The sequence below is a fragment of the Trichechus manatus genome, unplaced genomic scaffold (assembly GCF_000243295.1).
Source record: "Trichechus manatus latirostris isolate Lorelei unplaced genomic scaffold, TriManLat1.0 scaffold00123, whole genome shotgun sequence".
NCBI lineage: Eukaryota > Metazoa > Chordata > Mammalia > Sirenia > Trichechidae > Trichechus > Trichechus manatus.
Genome location: NW_004444059.1, coordinates 6,676,474 through 6,700,329, shown reverse-complemented (window position 1 = coordinate 6,700,329; position 23,856 = coordinate 6,676,474). Strand labels below are relative to the sequence as shown.

The 23,856-nt window shown below is 38.7% G+C and overlaps 2 protein-coding genes across 7 annotated transcripts in view; both read right to left on the bottom strand.

Annotated features, from left to right (window-relative positions):
• GXYLT1 (glucoside xylosyltransferase 1) overlaps nt 1–8,597 on the bottom strand; it is a 56,988-nt gene extending 48,391 nt beyond the window's left edge. For 2 of the 5 annotated variants that reach the window (XM_023738866.1, XM_004384581.2), the window contains exon 1: nt 8,180–8,467. In XM_023738866.1, coding sequence (XP_023594634.1) covers nt 8,180–8,400 — 221 coding nt within the window. In that variant the 5' untranslated portion in view covers nt 8,401–8,467. Of the gene's footprint in view, nt 1–8,179 lie in introns of all 5 variants that reach the window. The other 3 variants (XM_004384580.2, XM_023738868.1, XM_023738867.1) reach the window with 3 other exon arrangements.
• A 7,027-nt stretch (nt 8,598–15,624) lies between these two features.
• Nucleotides 15,625–23,856, bottom strand: part of YAF2 (YY1 associated factor 2) — a 107,409-nt gene continuing 99,177 nt past the window's right edge. Inside the window, exons 4-5 of one of the 2 annotated variants that reach the window (XM_004384576.2) lie at nt 18,993–19,145; nt 15,625–18,223 (exon numbers count right to left, since the gene is read on the bottom strand). In XM_004384576.2, coding sequence (XP_004384633.1) covers nt 17,986–18,223; nt 18,993–19,145 — 391 coding nt within the window. In that variant the 3' untranslated portion in view covers nt 15,625–17,985. The remainder of the gene's footprint in view (nt 18,224–18,992; nt 19,146–23,856) is intronic. The other variant, XM_004384577.3, reaches the window with a different exon arrangement.

Sequence of the window (23,856 nt, the reverse complement as noted above, 5' to 3'; positions counted from 1 at the left end):
AAAAAAAAAAAAAAGTTAAAGCCCCAGACTTCTTCCACCAATCCCCATTTTCTGGCAGAAGTCTAGAGGGTTATTCTCTGAAGATGATAAAAATACAGGGCCTCTAGCCTGTAGGTCACAGAAAATGGGTACATTTTGCAAAAGGTTATACATTAAATAGAGGCCAATGTCCCCATGCCCTTCCTCATTAGTCTCCCAGAACTCTGGCAGCCAGGTCTATTCTCTCCAAGCAGATGACTGACCTTTCTCTGTGGATTCTGGTCAGCCCAAGGGGACACTTTTAGGAGCTCTTCCACTGAAACAGCCCTGCCAACTCTCCCTATGCAATGAGGTCCACAACTGACACACATGGGTTCAGGGTCTCCAATGAGCATCTTAGGGCCCCCACGTGTCACAACACATGTTAAGAAAAGCATTTAAATAAAAAGTGAGAAGTAAACCAACTAACTAAAAAGAAGAAAAAAAGGCAACTTGAAGGAATTGGATAGTATTTAAGGAGGAAAAAAACATAATGAAATAAAACTGTTGCCCCAGAAACTGCACTGGGATGTGCTGGCAGAAGTCCAGAATGTTCTAGCCACCAAAGATTAAAGGAAACTCAGCTCCTGGCAGAGCTGCAGTGGCTTGGCCACAGAGCAGTCCACTGACTATGTACTGTCCTGATGGAGCTTGCCACCCGTGGAGCCCTAATGGCCTGAGCAGTTGCCTCATCACCCAGGGTTACAGGGCTTCCTCTTGAAGCCAGATGCTCCAGAAACCAAAGAGCAGCAGGCCCAGCACCCTTCAATCTCCTGATTATGGTGTATCACCAGGTCGGGGTGGGGTGGGGCAGTGAGGGGAAAGCAGCCCACTAAGGGGCCACCAATCTGGATATGGCCAATATCTACAGGTCATACTATACTCGTATTTAAGACACTGCTCTGATCTTCCAGTCATAAAAAAATTATTACAAATTCCTTCTAGCCTTAAACTCAAACCACAAAACTAGAGGTTGCCAAAGCTCTATAAACTCACTGAGGACCAAACTGAAATAAAACTTTACTATGGACTGCCCTCAAATTTCACATGGCTAATGCTTCTAGCTCTAGGTGGCTTGGCTAAAAGCAAACTGATCAAAGGGTAGCAAGAGGAATCTTTGTAGTGATGGAACGGTTTTGTATCTTGGGAATGGGGTGGATACACGAATGTACATTTGTGATAAAACTGCATAGAACTATACACACACACACAAGTGCATGTAAAACTGGTGAAATTTCAATATGGTCTGTGGATTATACAATGTCACTGTAGTGATATAAGTATACAGTAATATATACACATATATACCTATAAGTATACATACATACATACACGTGTGTGTGTGTATACATTCCAGATACAGTGATACTGCACTATGATTATGTAAGATGTTACCACTGGGGGAAGCTGAGTGAAGGATACATGGACGTCTCTACAACTTCCTGTGAATCTATACTCATTTCAAATTAGAAAGTAAAAAAAAAAGGAACAGTTCAAAAACAAGCATACCTAATAATTTCAGTACTTGCAAAGTGTTGTAAAAATGGAAAACATTTCATGCTCTGGATTAAAGAGAGCATTAAACAAAAATGCTAACCACAATAAGTTTTCAAACTTGAAGTTTACTTAAATCCTGTAACAGAAGGCTTTTTATACTTTAAATGGAAAAGGAGTTTGTTATTTGAAAATGTTCATGATAGTCATAAGGCTTCAGCAAAACCCATGAAAACTTAGAGAGTCAGGGATGAGTCTAGGCATATCCAGCAGGACAGGGGGGAAGTCTGAAGGAAGTGCTGCGAGCCTACACTGAAACTTCAAGACACAGGTACCTGTGCCGTGACTGTGCAAGAGAAACAGATGCTCACAGACACGTTATAAGAGACCCTTCCCATGATACACTCCCCCACATCACCAGTATTTAAAGATCAGTGCCTGGGGTCACTCAACTAAATTGTCTCTGGACAACTTAGATTAATTTCTAAGTCATTTTTTTCCTTAAATCTCAAATTTAATGAGTACTCAGGAAGTGGAAAAGGACTATACACAAATGGCACTAAAACAATTATCTCACCATTTAGCAAAAAAAAAAGTTAGCATTGCACTGTACATGAGAAACCAAACTAGATTAAAGAAATTCAAATGTTAAAAGTTAAGGAGGAGAAAAGCTCTAATAGAAAGTTTTTCTCTACGCACAACAAAGGCAAAATCCATAAAGGAAAAAAAATACCAATCTGAATACATACGGTATACACAATATGAACAAAATTTAAGTCAATCTGTGGGGCTAAGAATTTGCAACAGGTACAACACACAGATAATAATTTTAATGTTTTAAAATAGGATTTTTAAGCCAAAACTACATATTATTTTTTCATTAGCCAGATCTCTGCTGCTCCCCCCAAAAAAAGCACAGAAAGATATTATTTTAATTAATTAAAATGACTACTAAACCAAAACCTGTTGCCGCTGAGTCAATTCCGACTCCCAGCGACCCTACAGGACAGAGTAGAACTGCCCCACCCATCGGGTCGAACTGCCGACCTTTTGGTTAGCAGCCTGAGCTCTAAAATAACTACCAGCAGTTATTAAATATTACGTGTCAGATTTTTACTAAGCAGCTTACAAAAAAAAAGTAAATACTGCTATTATCTTCAATGAACTAAAATACAAGGTGCAGAGTACTGGTTTTACATAAACTCTCTCTCTCTGCATTAACAAAACAATAGAGATTAAGGGGGGCTTTAGTAAGTCAACTTTCTTCACTGTTCATTGTCCCAACTCTTCTCCCTTTCTTCACAAATAACTGCAAGGAAGAGGAAGGAAAAAAAAAAGTTTCCACTAAAAATAGTAGCGCAAAAACAGCGGTCAAACTATTCTCAGCTAAATCAATGGTTCTCAGTCCTTGGTTTTATACCACCACCTGGGGCACTTACGTAAAATACAGATTCCTGGTCCTCACTGCCAGACATTCTGATTTAGCAGGTTTGGAATGGGGCCCGAGGACAGCAATTATTCCCAGTCAGAAATTGAAAAACAATCACTTTAAATTACCGTGAAGGGTAAAACAGTACACAATACTGGGGAAGTCAGCACAACTTGACCAAGGCAAAGTCATGGAAGCTTCACAGACACATCCAACCTCCCTGAAGGGCAGAATTACTGGGCTGAGGACTGGGGACCATGGTCTCGAGGGACATCTAGCTCAACTAGCATAACATAGTTTAAAAGGAAAATGTTCTGCGTCCTATTTGGGTGAGTAGCATCTGGGGTCTTAAAAGCTTGCAAGCAGCCAGCTAAGATACTCTACAGGTCCCACTCTGTCAGGAACAAGGGAGAATGAAGAAAGCCAAAGACACAGGGAAAGATCAGTTCAAAGGACTAATGGACTGCAAGTACCACAGCTTCCACCAGACTGAGTCCAGCACAACTAGATGGTGCCCAGCTACCACTACTAACTGCTCTGATGGGGATTACAATAGAGTTCCGGACAGAGTTGGAGAAAAATGTAGAACAAAACTCTAACTCATAAAACAGGACCAGACTTACTGGTCTGACAGAGACTGGAGAAACCCCAAGACTACAGGCCCTGGGCACCCTTTTAACTCAGTACTGAGGTCACTCCTGAGGTTCACCCTTAAGCCAAAGACTAGACAGGCCCATAAAACAAACAATACACATAGTTCAACCATGTATATGAGACTAAATGGGCACACTAGTCCAGGGGCAAGGACAAGAAGGCAGGAAGGGACAGGAAAGTTGGATGAATGGAAATGGGGAACCCAAGGTCGAGAAGGAGAGTGTTGATGTCACAGGGTTGGCAACCAATGTCACAAAACAATATGCGTACTGTTTAATGAAAAACTAATTTGCTCTTTAAATCTTTATCAAAATCACAATTTAAAAAATATGAAAGAAAATTTTAATTACCAAAACCATCACCGTATTAGCTACAATTCTGAAGCTCTGTTGGGCCAGGCACCATACTACATAATCTATACATGCTATTTCAATTCTCACAAACAACCCAGTATCACACAAACTCTTATCTCTATTCAACAAACGAGAAGACATGTCCAATAAGTGGCAAAGCTGAAGTCTGTGACTTCAAAGATTTCCAGTCTTTAAATTCTCAGTATATCCTACTAGTGTTTACAAGACCCAATAGAAATAACTCAGTGGCCTAACTGGACATGAAACTCAATGGCCTAACCAGATGTGAAAAAGTGTGAAGTGACTACCACTGTGTGTCACAATGAGGCATGTCAGGTCTAGAAACGGCATCACTGAAATGTTTAGTAATGTCTTGGTCAGAAATACCACCAAGTGGGTGGATGGCTTTAACAAAGAGAAGTTTATTCTTTCACAGTCCGGTAGGGCAGAAGTCTGATTTCATGGAGCCATCTCCAGGGGAAGCCTTTCTCTCTCTGTCGGCTCTGGAGGAAGGTCCTTGTGATGCATCAGTCTTCCTTTGGTCTTGGAGCATCTCAGCACAGGGACCTCAGGTCCAAAGGACATGCTTTGCTCTCGGCACTGCTTTCTTGGTGGTATGAGGTCCCGGTGTCCCTCTGCTCACTTGTCTCTTTTATATCTCAAAAGAGATTGGCTTAAGACACTATCTAATCTTGTAGATCTCATCAATATAACTGGCAATAATCCATCTCATTACATCATAGTGACTGGATTTACAACACACAGTAAAATCTTATCAAATGACAAAATGGTGATAATCACACAACACTGGGAATCATGGACTAACCAAGTTGACACGCATTTTTGGGAGACACAATTCAATCCATGCCAAGTAGTTTCTTGACTCCTCATTATCATAAAGCTGTACAGATGCAACAGGATGAAATCTTGATAATCACTCCATTAAGATTCATGTGAAATGTGAGAACTTTATCAGCCTGTCTAGTTAAAGCTTAAAAAGTTACACAGTGATTTAACTCCTTCTGCAGAAGTTCTGATACCTGGTAACAACAACGGGCTTATCCTGAATACTTTAATACAATCTGTCCATATTGAATAGCTTCGTAGAGTCTATGTGAGAGAGACACTGTATACCCAGCAGTGCCCTTCCTTTGAGGTGCCACTCCTCTCCAACACCAATCACATTATTCTGTCTACCATAGGGATGTGCAAGTGTCACAGAGCCAGTGAAGCGGAGGTCCATATTCGCAGCCCACACTGACTAGCCCACAGATGAGCATGTCATCCAAGCAAGTCCAAGAAGAACCTTTCTCCTGGATTTTCTACATAAGATTAGAGAAGAAACACTGTTAAGGAGTAGAAAGGTCCCATGAACAAAACCTGTATGCAGTGGAAGAGAATGAGTCCTTGAGGTCCCTGGAGTTGCCCTGGTTATCTGCAATTCTTCCTTTAATTCTGTTCCTTCCAGTGACCCATACAAGCCAATAAAAGTCCATTTTGCTTGTTAGTTTTATTGGATTTTAATCACTGGCAACTAAGAATTCTGTTACAAATTAAGTAAGGTAAGTATTAGCTACATTTTACAGGTGAGGAAATTGAAGCAGAGAGGTGATACAATTTGGCCAAGGTCTCACAGCAACCAGAGCCAGTATGGAAATAAAGGCTTGTCTGACTGTAAGAACTTTGTATTTTCTGCATACTAAAATGATGGCTTGAAACATAATGCACTAAGAATGGATTTCACTGAAAAATCGTTCTTATTATTTTACAGTTCTTAACTTTAAGAACCTGGAAGGACCTTTCCACATATTTTGTTGTCATGGAACTCTGCAATGACTACTTTCTGTAAGATATGACCATTGGAATACACTGGGTACAAACCTAGATCCCATGTTTTAAACAAAAGACAACCTAACAGTTCTAATCTTTCAGGAAAGACTGCTTGAAAAAAGTAAGAATGCAATGATAATCAAGTTCTAAGAAAAAGAGGAAGATGTTGGCTTGTTTCATGGCCCCATTATCCACTGTTGAAATGCTATCAAGGCTAGAAACTTATCACAGCAGTTTTATAGAAATAGCACTTATAGAAAAATCAAAGGATACACAGTTCTAATCCTGGTCCAATTACTGATGCCCTTTGGACCTTGGCCAAATACTTTAATACATAGAAAAGAGGTTGAGGATAACTACTCCATATCCCAGGACAGCCAAAAAAGTTGCTTTAACTCTGAGTAATCTACAAAGATGCTATAAATAATATCTAAAATAAAATTTCCAACATGGCTTCAGAAGTAGTTCTATTTTTATGAATACATAGTCCTGATGATGTCCTAGGCACTCATCTGGCCTTAATTATATCATAAAGTAAAAATATGACAATCCAGCTTTTCCATGCTGTTCCTCTGCCCAAACTTCCCCTCATGCGTACAAATCTGGTGAAATGTAGTTCACCGCATTTTTACAAAGACTGGATAAACCTTTAGTTGTAACTTAGATGTATGCCTCATTTAAAACGAAGAGTTATGCTGTTCAGAGGATCTATAAAAGTATAGTTTTTTAGTGACTCAACTCTGACACATCAAACTTAAGATTTCAGTAATGCTTCTATAAAATATTAAAACAGAGGTACTTATTTTCTAAATTTCACATAAAGTAATTCTGTTAAAATTAGCTGGCCAACTTAACACACAAATACAATTTATAAAAATCTGTCACAAAATAAAGTATAAATATCTAAGACAAAATGCTAAAAATGAAATGTTACTCTATCAAACCAAATGCTAATACCCTAGTTTAATTTCACTCAGTTTTGGTTAAACTGTCGCTTCTGTACAATTCTACCCTATACAAAAATAACTTTTCTATAATTGTAAATGTCTCACAATAACACAACAGACTATAAACAGCTTAGATTCCATCTGTCATTTTTCATGAGCTCATTCAAGTCTTCAGTCTCAGCTTCTGCCATGACAGATAATTGAAGGTTGCCAAAACTAGCTCTGGAAGTAAATCTGTGTTTATGAAGAGTCCTGATGCCTTAGGAATTCGTCTGCTCCATAATTGAATCATAGGGTAAAAACATGGCAATCTAGCTTTTCCATTCTGTTCGTCTGCCTAAACGTCCCCTTTTCATTCTGGGAATGACCATCAACTCAGAACGATGTTAAACAACAGCCTAGAGCTGATTGCTTAGGTACTCACCTGATCTTAATTAAATCGTAAAGTAAAAGCATGATCCAGCTTTTCCATGCTGTTCCTCTGCCCAAACTTCCCCTTATGCATGCAAACTTGTTGCACTCTCTCCTTATCAATTTGATATTTTCCTGTATGAAAGTAGTATCTGCATGTTGGTAGGGAACACCCTGGGTAGCTCCCTCTAGAGACGAGGCTGCCCAAGCCTGTTTTTCAAGGCAGTGCAAACACCCAGATTTTGTGAAGCATTCATAATGCGTTGCCAAAAACCTACTCTTTTCCCATCTAAATTCCACGTTGATTCCAACTCTGGCAGTGATTTGTGTAAATCTACCTGAATCATTATTATACTGCTTTTTTAACTATCGATTTGTAAAGAAAGATACCTTCATCCCATCTTAAAAGAGACTATCGCTCATTTTTAAGTGGCTACAAGTTTCAGCACAAATCAATTGTTTTCAAAAGAAAAATTCACAACCCGAACAAATGCCATGTCCAGATTTAACTAACCGCTACTAATAATTAAAAATTTAAATGTCAACACACAAAAATTAGATGGCCTTTTCAAGAGGGGGAAAAAAAAGCTGAACTGGGGCGCCAGCCTGTTTAAATATCTCAACTTCAACTCCATGGAGACAAGAGAGAATTCTCACTAGCCAGACAGCAGAAAGGCTTTTGTAGGACACCCCTTATTTTCAACGAAACCTAAAGGGGGGAGGGGGAGCGCAGCTATTAAAACTTGAATATTAACATCTAACTGCTTTGAAGAACACATAAAGAACAGGGTCAGACGCCAAAGATGATAAGTACAGGATGCTCTGGAGCTGGAGCAGCGCCGGGGTCACCCCGGGGTTGAGTGGGAGGAGGCAAATGCGCGAAAGGGGGTCAGAGACCGCAGCAAAGAAGCGGGAGGAGAGGGCCCGCGGCGGGAAGCGCTGGACGCGCGGCACGGACGGCAAGCAGCCCGGACAGCAAGCAGCCCGGGCGGGACACGTCCCGCGCCCCCCGCCCCGGCCCAAAGACAGGGAACGGCCCGTACCTGTCGGACCAGCCGGGACGCGCCCCGGGGTCCGCGCTGCCAGCCCATCTCGCGGCGCCGCGTCCGCCGCCCGCCAGCCAGGAAGCCGTTGCGGCCTGCGGCTTCCCGCCACCGCCGCCTGCTCCCTCCTCCAGTGACACGGCGAGCTGGCTGAAGGCATAGAGAAGCGAGCAGAAGCCGCAGCCCAGACACAGCACGACGATGCGCAGGTAGCGCCGCATCGCCCTAGTACCGCGCTGCCGCTGCCGCCACCACCGCCGCCGCCGAGCCGGCCTGGGCGAACTGGAGCGGAGAAAGCGGCACCGCGCAGCCGCGGGCGCAACAAGTTCCTCCTCCTCCGCAGCCTTGCGCCCGCCCGCCCTTCTTCCTTCCCCTCTCCTCCCCGCCCACCACCTCCAAGAGCGCGGCCGCGGCGCCGGAGCCGGCCCGCCGTCCGTCAACCGCCCAGAACCCTGGACGCTGTCTCTGCAGCGGCTAGCCCTCTGCCGGCTGCAGGGACGCGGCCCCGCCCCCGGCCCCGCCCCGCCGGGTGGGGAAAGCTGCTGGACGCGCCTGCGCACTGAGCGCGAGGAGGCGAAGCGAAAGGGGGTCGGCTCTGCTGCGGCGCTTCCAGTTACTGCGGGAAAGGAGCGTGTGTACTTGGTGAGGTGACTCCCGAGCTTGGTGGCACTGAACCGCGGAGGAGGGATTTTTAGTGAAAGGACCGGGGCCTCGGAGGCAGCTTACCTAAATTCAAATTATAGTTCTGCCACATGGTAGTTTGTGACGTTGAGCGACCTACTCTGAGCATGTTTCATCGTCTCTAAAATGGATATGATATCCTCATAGGGTTGTTGTAAAGATTAAATGTTTTAACGCGTGAAAGATGCGTAGCACCTAGAAGGCACTCAGTTAAACCCTTTTCAGCTCCGTCACCCTCAACAGAAACATCCCCAGCCTCTAAGTTTCTGTAATAGTTGTCTGTAGAATCCATTTTCACTGAGATTTCTTATTATCTCCTAATGTTAACTGTTTGGTGTGGATATCTTGCGTCCCAACAAAGTTGTGTCTGAAGACAGGATTCCTCACAACTCATCATGTCTTATTGACCTTCACAACTCATCATTCGCATGTCCAGTACAGGACTAGTAGTCTCCCAAAAAGCTTCTCCTTCCTTCTTCCGCCCTCTGTTCGCTCATTGAACATTTTTAGTGCATCACTGTGTGCCAGAGACTGTGTGAGTACCTTATGGTATAAAGAAGTATAGTTGGGGCGTGAGAATGAGACAGTGGTTACTTGTAAACAGATGCAATAAAACGGTACAGACTTTGTGATATAAACCTCTAGGGGTGTGGGCACAGGCAAAGCGAAGCAATCATTTCTCCCTGCGAGAGTGGTCAAGGACGATTTCTTAACAGAAGTGGCCCTAGAGTCTTTTGGTGGGGTGAGGGAGGTAGTTCCAGGCTGAGAGATCAATGAAACAGGCTGTTGTGTTCAGAGAACTGTAAGAAGCTTGATACCACCAGCTAAGTGAATGCAAAAGAGGATATGATGAGCGATAAGACTGTAGAAGTAGTTACCCATTGCCTTGAGTCGATTCCGGCTAACAGCGACCCAGATATTTGAGTACCTTGTTAAGGATACCAAGGAGTTTGAACTTAATCTGGCAGACGATGGGGAGCCATTGAAGGGTTTTTAAGTTAAGGAAGTAACACGATCTACATTTGCACTTTAGAGAGCAGATTCTGGCTGCAGCGTGGAAGCCCAGGTAGAGAGATGAGAGATTGGAGGCAGAGAGTAATTCCAGAGCCAAAAAGTGAAGGAAAGGAGACTTTTTTTTTCTTATTTTTTAAACACTTCATGGAGAAAAACCATGTAGTTAAAGTGTTTAAAATTTATTTGGGGTATTGAAGAGTTTGGATATGAAATACAAGGTGGGGAAATGTAGTACTAGTTCTTCATTTGGAATCCCTACACTAAAAAGTGAGGGCTCTGTGACCATGGGAAAGTCACTAAATAAATTTAAGCTTCAGTTTTCTGGTACAGATTAAATAAATGGCTGCGTTACCTGAGAAAAATGAGAACTAGCATGCTATGAAGATGTGTGAACAGAATAAAACATACACTTATTCATTCAATAAACGTTTATTGAATATATTCTACATATGAGACAAGAGGTTAGATGTAGAGTACTCAGAAGTAAAGGAGTGTACTACTGCCCTCAAAGGGGAGACAGGCAAGTAAAAGCAATAAGACTAAATCTTTCTCTGTATCTTACAACTCTCTTCGAAATGAAGATAAACTTAATGAGGTACAGAGAATAACAATAAAAGCATTTATAAGAATGGAAAATAGTTTTTGAGAAAGTTGAAGGATATGGTACCAAGAAACTAGACTAAGACCTAGTACTCAAATAGATAAAAGATATTTAATTTAAAAGATGCTAACTACAGTTGTTCTCTATTCCAACAACAACCAAAAAAAAAAAAAAAAACCTAAATATAGTAAAAACAAAGAATAACTTCTTGAACCACAATTGTTAAAATACTGGAATGGCGCAAAGTAAGGCCAGGCAGTGTTAATTTCTGCAACAATTTATGGAAAGAGCATTTCCAGGAGAATAATCACTCAGTTACTTGACATCAGGGTTCTGGATCATCTCATCTCTTTAGGTTCCCTTTAATCCTGTAATTAAAAAGGAAATTCTGTTGAAAAATACATTTTAAAAAAAACCCGTTGCTGTTGAGTCACTAAAGACTCATAGTGACCCTATAGGACAGAGTAAAACTGCCCTACAGGGTTTCCAACGAGCAGTTGGTGGATTCAAACTGCCAACCTTGTGGTTAGCAGCCAAGATCTTAACCACTGTGCCACCAGGGCTCCTGAAAAGTATATAAGGCATCCCAAAAATAGAAGTGATTTTTATATTACCCACACATTTTCTTCACTGGTTATCTTGGAATATAAAGAGTTTTGTATATGCTAATATCCTCTTCTGATCATTTCCAGGATTCCCACATTGCAATTTGACATTCCTACAATTAATTTTGAATTAAAGGCTTTTATTTAAATGAAAATATTTTTGGTGTCCTAATAGGTCACTATGGGTCGGAAACGATTTGATGTTAACGGGTTTGGTTTGGTCTTGAATAGTTAGATATTTCTTTCATTTACTGTGTTTATGTACATACATATGTATTCCTAAATCTGCTTCTTCTCTAGACCATCCTCTTCATTTCTTTGGTATCTAAATTTTTAATGTTGACCTACCCTTCATTCTATCAAAAAGATAAATTTAGAAGAAGGAAAAGAAATTTAAGAGTAGCAATATTGTTGTTTAAATTACGGAGATAGAGACCTCCTCCATCTGGAATATTCTCTCATTCAGGATAAACCAAATCTCAAAAATCTTATATTTAATCTTGATTTTTCTTACATCCCCATAGCTCCTAGCACATGCTGGATATACGGTAGGCATTTAATTAATGGATGTTTTTAACTTTTCTAATTCTTTAAATCGCTCTAGAGCAGATTTGGGGTCCTGCTCAGCATTTCCTTCTGTTTAGTTGAGTACCTGGGTGGTGCAAACAATTAACGTGCTTGGCTGCTAACTGAAAGGATGGTAGATGGCAGTTTGAGTCATCCACAGGCTCCTCAGAAGAAAGACTTGGTGATCTATTTCCAAAAAAATCAGCCACTGAAACCCCTATGGTTCACAGTTCTACTCTGACCCATGTGGGGTCGCCATGAGTAGGAGTTAACTCAACAGCAACTGGCTACTGATTTATATGCTGGAAACATAAGCTAATTTTTATTAGTAAATGCCAAGAACTACCTCTTGGGCCTAAGGTATTTTGAGGAGCCCCGGGGGCACCAGTGGTTAAGAGCTCAGCTCCTAACCCAAATGTCAGTGGTTTGAACCCACCAGCTGCACTGAGCAAGAAAGATGTGGCAGTCTGCTTCTGTAGAGATTACATACTCAGAAACTCTACGAGGCAGCTCTACTTTGTCCTGTAGGGTCACTATAAGTTGAACGGACTCGACAGCAACGGGTTTGGTTTTGGGGCCTAAGGCCAGATCACTCTGTTCTTTTCCTCCTTACAGTAGGTGCTGGGGACTTAACCCTATTTACCATTTTAAAACGCTTTCACCACTCATTTTCCTTGACCTTTGGAATTCTTCTTCCCCATATTAGTTTTACACAGTCTTCCAGCTCTTCTCATCCTTGCTGATCCCAAAAGTAAACATAGGCCCATTTCACTGCTATTATTATGAATTAAAAGAGGATAGTGAAAATAACACACATGAAGAAATTGCTAAGTCAATAAATCTTGGTTCCCAGTTTGGTTTCTCAATTCTCTTGCTAAAGGGTTAATGAAAAAATGATAAGATGGTAGCTTTTATCTAAACTTCCTACTTCAGGTAGGTCAGCAGATCTAAACCTAGATGTAATCTTGAGACCTGCCATACTCATGTATATCATTTTCATTTCTCAGAAGTCCAGCTGGGGACACACCCAATTCACTGGATCCTTGCACCAAAAAGTTCCCCTCGGGACTCATGCTCATGTCTTGAAATAAAGCAGCTTTTGAGATTTATATGTGTGTGTGTGTGTAACTACTGAGCCTTATTTACACAAGGGATTTGAGGCAGTTTATAAGAATACAAGGTAAAATATAGATAAAAAACAATCTGAAAATATATAGCTAGACAATCAAGAAGTTATAGATATGCAGGCTCTATACAGACTTATAGAGTCCTACACAATCATTAAAACTGAGCCCAAAAAATGGTTTTAAGGTTTATCATGACTAGATCCCTGGGTGGTCCACATGGTTTGTACTTGGTTACCAACAAAAAGGTTAGTGATTCGAACTCACCCAGAGACACTGTGGAAGAAAGGCCTTGCAATCTGCTTCTGTAAAGTTCATAGCCCAGAAAACCCTATAAAGCTCAGTTCTATTGTGTAACATGGGGTTGCCATGAGTTAGGGGCTGACTCATTGGCAGCTAACAAAAACAAAGCAAAATTCAAGGACAATCAATTAGGACTTCCATTGTCCATAAAGAAAAGAAAGATTGATTTCTTAGGTGAAGTACAGCTTCTCCTTAAACACGTCTGAATAAAATTTCTCATTTAGATTTTTAGAGAGGGGACACTGAGTGATGTAACATACTGTTCCTAAACATTTTCACAAAAATAGCAGACCCCGTTCAGATGTTTTTTGGTTTATATATATATACATACATATATAATAAATTATTTCACATTACATGGATTAAAACCTGAAACTTTTGAAAAACCCAAGCTGCAGTAATCAAATGATAGCTGGCTAAAACTCCTGGTGGCACCCAATGTTATCAGCTGCAGTTATCAAAATGAAGTCCTAATTATTTTCAACGTGCACTTGGAGTTGCCAAGGCCTAGTTAAATTTCTAGAAAAAGGGTGGCAAGCACTGCCTCTTCTCTGCTACTTCTGTATCTTAAACTACTTTGTTGCAGCGAACACATTGTAGTTCTTTGTTTATAATCTCCTAAATTGGGAGTTCATTAAGTGCACAGTCCACATCTTAGTCTTTGTAACCAACCCCTAGTAGAGTGCCTGGCACACAAAATAGACTAAATAAATGTTCACTGAATTGAATAATACTGATGTAAATAAAACCAGGACAGAAAAATTACAATTACTACAATTCCCAGTGACAGAAAAAACAAAAATGATTCAGAACATGAAATGTCTCAGAACACTGAAACATTCCAAAACTCTACTTGATTTTTTTCATATTAACATCTGGTCTTACCATAGTATTTCATAGCTCCAGAATTGGCCCAATCCATAAAGGCAGGAATAGCGGCACTGACTTAAAAAAATATCTAATACATTAAAAGCGTAACACATTATCTGAGCTAGTTGTTAATGTGCATTCTGGAAAGTAAACTGTTTATATATATAATTCTAGGCAAAACTTGTCTGACAGCTTCTCAAAGTGAAATCAAAACCAATTTTGATGAAATTTGTTCTAAAACATTACACATATTGCTGCCCTAGTAAACAGTCGACTAAACACAATTTAATGACTGAGTCATTATGAAGACGATTAATCACAGCATGTTTGAAAAATGTCCTCAGGTTCTATTTGTTCTCTCTCCCTTCCTAGTGATTTTTTTCTGCTATTCAGATTACATCCCAATGCCCTGATTTCTAATTTGTGCCGCTATTTTTGCTGTCTTTTCTTTTTCCCTCATCCCCTTCCCACTACATCCCTTTCTTGCCTTTGATATTAGTGGGGTTTATTCTCTATCACCCTCAGTAACCAGTGAAGGCATTCTTTTTGTTCTGCTTTCACAACATGGTCACATCCTGTATTCTGCAATCGTCCTTGTCTTTTGATTGCACTCTGCTATTTTTGTCACTGATGACTTCGCACTTTGGTTTTTCTACATTCCTTGTTCCAGACAACTGAAGGTGTGGGGGCGGGGGGGGGGGGGTGAGTAGCAATAAGAGCAAACATTATTTTGTGGTTATCATCTCCTTACACACACACTCACTTTTCTCTTTTCACTTCACTTTCAACGTAATTTCTATCAATGGCTTACTAAATAGCCCAGTTCCTACATCAGGCCTTTAAAAGATTCCAGAAAAGAGGTAAGTTGCAGACCAAGAAAATAAGTAAAATAAAGTCTTTGGTAAAAACTACTTGACCATTTACTGTTAATGCATATAATATGCAGAAACTACATTCTTTTAGGCAGTAAGAATTTATATCTAAATGAAAGCTAATAAATATTCTATTGACTTAGAAAAGCTAAGATTTTTCTTCCTTTTTTTTAACGTTTTCACCCTGTCTACTATCATCACTATAATTTTAGGAAAGCATTTAATAAAAATAAATCCTTAATATTGTCAACGATTTCTACTGATACAAAATGTTTTAAGAATATGTAATCTTGTATGCCTCAAATTACATCTTTACTCTTGTATCAAAATAAGGTAAACTCTAAAAAACATCCAAATTCCCTTTTTATATGCAACTTGGTTAAAGAACCAGCCACTAAAACCACAGGGTAAATTAATGAGAAACAGCTAAAAATGTATCCTAAGCCCAGGCTCTGAATCGTTTGGGTATTTTAACATTAGGTATAAGTATTTATGGAATTGGGTTGTTTCCCTACTGGAAGTGTATTTGAGGTAGGGTGAAATGAAGGCAAGTGAAGATAACTGTGATTAACGAAAACAGAATTTCGTATTAGTCAGCTCATTTCTCCTTTCTTATAGTACATACCATCAGGTTGTTTTAATTTTAGAAGAATAGCTGGTCTATGATCAGAGAGAACATTTGATGTAGAAAATTCAGTGTACCTAATTAATAAAACACTTCCTTTAGGAGAAGAACCATGGTGGCACAGTGGTTAAAGCGCTTGGCTACTAACCAAAAGGTCGGTGGTTCGAACCCACCAGCTGCTCCATGAGACAGATATGGCAGTCTGTTTCCATAAAGATTTACAGCCTTGGAAACTCTTGAAAACAAGCAATTCTACCCTGTCCTGTAGGGTCACTATGAGTAGGAATTGACCCGACGGCAGCGGATTTATTCCTTTACATCACCCAAGAGGGCGTGGAAATAAGTTTTGTTACAAAAAGATTTGTATTTTTATAATCGGATTTTACCTATAATTATAGTAAAGACTCACATTTATTGAGCATCCAATATGTGTCAGGCAATTGTTAAGAATTTTACATGTGTCAGGCAATTGTTAAGAATTTTACATGGATTGACATTTAATCCTCCCCAACAAACCCTATGAGTTAACATACGGTTATCATCATCCCCATTTTATAAATGGGAAATGAGCTTGACTTACTTACCACAGCAGTGATTCAAATGCCAGACACCAGTTAGCACACTTAATCTCTATGCTATACTGTCTCTCTATGTAGAAAGGTAAGTATGCCCCATTCATATAAAATCGCATTCTCTGTCATATTTTTCTCTCTTGTAATCCATTTAAAATACATCCTGAAAGTATTTAATCATAAGACAGCGTGCCTTCAAAGCATAGTATTGACTTAAAAATTAGAATATTTTCCCTATTACAATATTTGTAATTTTTACTATTTCCAAAAATGAATATATATAAAACATTTGAAACGTGAAAAATAAGACAAAAAAATCCACATTTTAAGAGAATGTAACTTAACCAGTTGATTGATGTCCCATTTGAAGTATCATAATGAAACACAAATTGTAAGTTTACATTTAACAACACTAAAGAATGAGGTATATAAATGTTTTAATCACAGACTTTTACTGTATGCAATTAACTATTTCACAACTAGCATCTTACAAAAAAGACAGTACCATTGTGCCTGTAAAAAGTACTGCAATTAAACAGAAAATTACATTACCACGAGAAACCACTAAATATCACAACTGTCAGGGTCTACAGTTCTTTTTTCTTCAAATGCTATCATGATGTCTTTTATGTGATATTTTGTATCCACATTATGTTTTTAACTTAATTTACATTTCAGAAGTCTCCTACAGGTGGATATATATTAAGCAGATGGTTAAGAGAAAGCAGGAAACTCGAAGAGAATTTAAGAAGTACTGTGTAGTTTCTAGGTTGGCTTTTTAAATATAACATAAAACACTTATTAGTTGTAAACAAAAATGCAAAATCTGTAGTCATAAAAATACTTTATTGGTAATTTTACATAATAGTGAGTGGGGCTGTAAATACTTTTATTTCAGGATATTGATAAATGCATAAACTGACAGTTGTGTCTGAAAATAGGGCACTATGATTTTCATAAGAATTGCTATATTTAACAAGAGGCCAATTAAACTTATTTAAAATTAGTTATTTCCCAGTTCTGTGCAACATTTCCCATTTCTGTATTAATTAGATTCATACATCTATGACCCTGGATAATTTGGGGGCAAGAAAACAGTGATAAAACTATCATTAAATTAAAGCTTTTCCAAAATTGCAGCTTTTAATATTTGGCAAGATTTCTTTTCTCTTGTTTTTGCCAAATGCTTATAATTATTTGAGTTTTAATGTTTTATATAATACAGAAAATACCAGTGTTCAATGACAATAACACTAAACCTGAATTATAAAGCTAAATAATCAATGTTTTATTGCTTACTAGTCTGCTAGTAAACATTACAATAAATGTTTTGAAAAGAAACAAAAACAAAAAGCAAACAAAACCAGAAACATAATCTAGAAACAATAATTTAGTAAACTGTGTCAAAAACATTGGCAAAGGTTCATACAAATTCTTTATTTAATAACAACTTTCCTATTTAACCACACCAAGTACCAGCAGGTGTATTTAAGAGGATAAACATTAAGAAAAACTCCTGTTGCAGCAATAGTTGATTAAGTTGATCTTTGACCTGTATACATATAACTATTTGTTTCACAATTCTCAAATAATACATACTTAGGCAGCTTGAACTATGTTATAAAAATTTAAATTCGTTACATGCCAATAGTAGAGAATTCAAGAATTATGTGTTAGAATTCACTAAACTAAAAGTGAAAATAGACTTACCAATAACACTGCATAATGAATAATTTAACCACATTTTCATGGTACATTTAACTGCAGAGACCAAAATGTTAAGTCTGGAAATGTTTGGTAGGCATAGATTGCAATAAAATCTAACAAATTCTAACAAATTTCTACTTTATGTAAAACTCAAATTATGGATTCTGCATGAATATGTTTGTCATGAAAATGTGGTATTTCTTGGCATAATCTGTGTATTTGCATGGTATGACAGAAGTGACTAAGAAATTGGAGAAAATAAACTTTAATGAGATTCTCCATTCAATGATGAGGCTTCTCCTCTGGGTGAAGATGACCTGGACATTCCTCTCTCTGTGTTATCAGAGCTAGAACCACTCTGACTATGCTGATCTGCAGAAGCAGCACTAGATGCAGGTGGTGACTTTGTTTTCTCCTTAAAGTCTGTAATAATGACTGTCAGATCTCCAACGGTAACTTCCAAATGCTGGGCACTACTCCGATCCACATTTTTCAATCTTGGCCTAAACACAAAAGATGATAAAATGTCAAGCTAGCTGTTCCCTCTATGAAACTTCTGTGCATATAAGTTAGGTAAGTGTAACAAAACATGAATACATCCATGTTTAAAACTCTAGATTCATGTGTAACTAGCCACAAAAATATAATTAAATGCTTCAAACCATTAACACTGATCAAACCAATCACTCGTGAAACTTCTTCAACATGACAAAAAACTGTGGTACCACGGAAGCAGTGGCTCTTGTGATTTAAAAAAAAAAAAAACTAATAGTTTTGCAGACAGCCTATCAATTTTATTACAATAAATGTTTAGAACAGTAATGGAATAGTTGCACCAGAGGAAGTTGATAAAAGCTAAGGTTGAGCTGTACCCGGTGCTGTCACACCACTGATGCGCACCAGTAAGGGTATCACGACTGCTTGTTCTGACTGAATCCATCATCATTTTTGATTGGTTGAACCGATAAAAACAATCTGTTAAGTACTCTGAATATCACTCCTGGCTTTATCTATAAAAAATAGAATAGCTCTAACACAAATGTCTTTTTTTAATCTACTAAAGAACAATGCATCCTCACATTTAAGCTTATGTTTATAGCCTCTGTGTTTAATTTCTAATATACATTTCAAGCTCAGAAAAAAATTTCATGATACTTTATAATAAAGGAGATTAAATATTGTACCTCTACTTTGTATATATCAATGTTAAAACAGAGTATTAAATGGTTAATTTTATTATTTGAAAACGCCATAAAACACTCTTCAAATTACCTGGTTTTCTTATGACTGTTCTTTTTGCTAGTTGTTTCCTTTTCACTTTTTTCTTTTTCTACTTTATCTTTTTTCTCTTTCTTTGATTGTGTAGGGGGCACAAACTGCTGAGTAACCTGCTGTGCAACCAACTGGGAGACAGGTCGAGGTTTCCTGTGTGCATGTTTAAAAAAAAAGGTTTTTATATTATTACAAATAAGGAACATATGTTCTTTATGAGGGAATAGCTTATATTATGTAAGAATAGATATATATTATTATTTTCAAGTATAAAAATTCCTCATATGTAAGTTAGGTAAATATATATATATATATTTTTTATTGTGCTTTAAGTGGAAGTTTGCAGTTCAAGTTAGTCTCTCATACAAAAATTTATACACACATTGTTACGTGACCCTAGTTGCTCTCCCTATACTGTGACAGCACACTCCTCCTTTCCACCCAGGATTTCCCGTGTCCATTCAACCAGCTCTTGTCCCTTTCTGCCTTCTCATCTCACCTCCAGACAGGAACGCCCATTTAGTCTCATGTATCTACTTGAGCTAAGAAGCACTCTCCTCACGAGTATCATTTTATGTCTTATAGTCCAGTCTAATCTTTGAAGAGTTGGCTTTGGGAATGGTTTCAGTTCTAGGCTAACAGAGAGTTTGAGGGCCATGTCTTCCGGGGTCCCTCCAGTCTCAGTCAGACCATTAAGCCTGGTCTTTTTACTAGAATTTGAGTTCCGTACCCTACTTTTCTCCTACTCCGTCAGGGACTCTCTGTTGTGTTCCCTGTCAGGGAGGTCACTGGTGGTAGCTGGGCACCATCTAGTTCTTCTGGTTAAATATGTATTATTGACTTTTGTGCTATAACTTAACAAAAACAGAACAAACTATAAGAGTTAAAATTTATAACCCAAGGTATATGGTCAAACCATTAGTAACTGTTAGATAAATCAACATGAGAAATTATTAAAACTGTATATCAAACTGAATGCTCATAGGAGGCACACATATAAATAAACATGGATTTAAAAGATTGAACTTGAAATTTTACACTGAAATAACATTTAATTCATCCCTTCTCCCTTACAGAAGCAGCTAACCATCTGTGGCAATGACTATTTGTTCACTCTGTTAAAACCTTTCCTTTATTCATTTAATGAATATTTATTGCATGTCAAATTTTCTCATCCCTTATTACTCAAATCCTTGAGGTTCCTTATGTCTTGAGCTACAATCTTATACATTTTTGACCTTGGAGACCTGCCCAGTCCTTTGAGAGTTGCCTACCCACTCACTTATTCATTCAAAAAATATTTATTGAAAACTTACTGCAGGAACTGCACCAGGATACTGAAAACATTGCCTGGCTTCAACCTTTGGTGCTAGTACAAGCTGTCACTCTACTGGCCCAAAGACAGGGATCCTCCAGCTCTATGGTAGAACTTGGACAGCTGAGGTCAACATTCAAAGTAAACAGTTGGCTAAATTCTTGAAGGCAGGGGGGAGCAATAAGGAAGAGATGTGGAAGAAATGGAGGAAGTAAGGGAGACTAAGACAAAAATACATTTTAACAAAAGGTCTACAAGCATTGATAACTTTATTGCCTTGAAAATTGTCACCCTATTTTAGTTAGTAGAGTTTAAAAAAAAAAAAAGAAATAATAAAAAAATATTGAGCAATCTAAGATTAAAGTTATACGGCTAGGAGGAAATAGGAAACATGAATGTAATACGGATATCAGGAGATGGATAATGAATTCTATTTAGGACATACAAAATATGAAGTACTAGGATATCCAGGAAAGATGTCCAATACACAATTCAAAAAGTGGGACTGACACAAATCAGTGTTAGAGGTGTAGATTGAGTTACACAATGGAAGTGATACTGAATGCCAGGCAATTAATGGCTGAGCTTGTTTAGCAAAGCAGCTTTAAAAAACAAAAGGATTAAGGCAGTAGTTTTCAAACTTCCAAGTACATCAGAATCACTTGGACGGTGTGTTTAGCCCTACCTCCTACAGCTTCTGATTCAGTAGGGCCTCAGGTAGAGTCCAAGAATTTGCATTTTTAACAAGTTCCCAGGTTATGCTGATGCCTCTGGTCAGCAACTACTCTTTGAAAAGAAGTTTGAAGAAGTGCAATATATTTGCTGAATACTGGTACTACTGCAGCTTAAAGTTAGAGATAGAGAGCAAGGAGTGGCAGAGAAATGACAAAAAGCTAAGCTGGACAGATAGGTAGGAATCAGATAATGAAAACCTGTTGTTGTCATGTGCTGTCGAAGTCGATTCCAATTCATAGCATTCCTGTAGGACATAGTAGAACTGCCCCATAGGGTTTCCTAGTCTGTAATCTTTATGGAAAAGAGCCCTGGTGGCACAGTGATTAAGCGCTCAGCTGCTAGCCGAAAGGTCAGGGTTCCAACCCACCAGATGCTCCACAAAAGAAAGATGTGGCAGACAGCTTCCATAAAGATTACAGCCTTGGAAACCCTATGGGGCAGTTCTGCTCTGTCGGCATGTGTTGGAACAATGAATTTTTTGGTTTTAATCTTTACGGGAGCAGATTGCCAGGTCTTTTCTCCAGCAGCCACTGCGTGGGTTCAGTTAGCACCTAAGCGCTTAACCGCTGCAACACCAGAGCTCCTTAACTAGTACCTAGCTCTGTATAATTAGTACCACCTCAAAAATATAAGATACTCAATGAATATTTGTTGAAGAATAAATTATAAAATCAAGGTTTAATGAGGAAGGAAGATGCATTTTAAGAAAAGGGGGTACTGTCTCTAAGCTTACACACTGGCTAGGATCAACCACTCACTTAAAAAAACAAACCAACAAACAAAAAAACGTTGCTGTTGAGTCAAGTCTGACCTGTAGTGACCCTGTAGGACACAGCAGAATTGCCCCATAGGGTTTCCAAGCCTGTACATCTTTACGGAAGCAGACTGCCACATCTTTCTCCTGTGAAGCAGCTGGTGGGTTCGAACCACTGACCTTTTGGTTAGCAGCCGAGCACTTTAATCACTGCTCCACCAGGGCTCCAAGGAGCAAATAAGGAGTAAAAAACTATGAGTTGCAAGAATTAATTTCTCTTTTAGTTAAGTTGGAATATGGAGGAGAAAGAAAGCTTAAAGGTGTAGAAGCGTTAAGAAAAAATTTGTTTTAAGTAAGTGCCCAGTAAATGGTGAGTCACATAAAAATGGTGAGTCACTCCAAGATATAAAATTGAAACCGGTGCAACTGACACACAGTCATCATTTTGTCTCTCGGGGTATCAGGGATTTCTGAGTCTCCTCCTTCCGTGGATTATATGACTTTGCCAGTTTCATTTATTGCATTTTGTACTGTCAGTCACTCTTTCCATCCCAAAATTTAAAGCAAAATGAATTTATGAAAATGTAAATGAATTAAACTGAATTACAATAAAACTGCAAACAATAAATGTTCGTTTTTTTGAACCTAGAGTGGAAACCATAACAGTTTCTAGCAATCAATAAACTGAAGTTATTTAGTAGCCATTATTGCTAATTTAAGATCTATAAAATGTATTTATATTCTTTATTTAATGGTGCCTTAAGTAAAAATGATATTTACTACAGCTTTTTCTAAACTCATTAATGACCTCAGTATCAATTCTAATTTTCTCTAAGATCTAGATATCTCAATCATGGACTTCCTACCACAGAGATTTTCAGGAATATAAACTATTGTGTTGTAGTTAGGTACAGAATGTTGTATAACATGATCAATCACTCCCCTACCTCCCTCTCCAGAATTAGTCTCCAAGATGGTAACCATCCATTATGTGACACTGTTCTCAACAGCTCACTTCTAGTTTTATGAGACAGAAAGGAATAATCATAATTCCCCAATTCCACGAATCTTATAATCCAACTGCTGCCAAGTCTTTTTCATATTTACCATGTTTTATCTCTCCCTAGCAATTGAAGACTGAAGACCACAGCCTTCAGTATGGATTACACCTCAACATAAAGAAAACAAATATCCTCACAATTGGACCAATAAGCAACATCATGATAAATGGTGAAAATACTGAAGTTGTCAAGGATTTCATTTTACTTGAATCCACAATCAACCTCCATAGAAGCAGCAGTCAAGAAACCAAACGACACTTTGCATTGGGCAAATCTGCTGCAAAAGATCTCTTGAAAGTGTTAAAAAAACAAAGATGTCACTTTATGAACTAAAGGTGCACCTGACCCAAGCCATGGTGTTTTCAGTCATCTCAAATGCATGCAAAAGCTGGACGGTGAATAAAAAAGACCAGAGAAGAATTAATGCCTTTGAATTATGGTGCTGGAGAGGACACTGACTATACCATGGACGGCCAGAAGAATGAACAAATCTGTTTGGGAAGAAGTACAACCAGAATGCTCCTTGAAGACAGGATGGCAAGACTCCATCTCATTTACTTTGGACATGTTATCAGAAGGGACCAGTCCCTGGAGAAGGACATCATGCTAGGTAAAGCAGAGGGTCAGCAAAAATGAGGAAGACCCTCAATGAGATGGACGGACACAGTGGCTTTAACAATAGGCTCAAACATAGCACCCATTGTGAGGATGGTGCAGAATCAGGCAGTGTTTCATTCTATTGTATAGAGGGTTGCTATGAGTCAGAACTGACTTACACCACCAAATAGTAAATATTCAAAAAATCTGACCCTAGAATCATTTTCCATTTTTATATGGCCCATCACTCTGAAAAAGAAAGTATAAAGAAAGGTCATGGAAGCTCTACAGAAACATCCAAACTTCCTGAGGGACTGAATTGCTGGGCAGAGGGCTGTGGGGACCATGGTCTTGGGGAACATCTAGCTCAATTGGCATAACACAGTTTATAAAGACAATGTT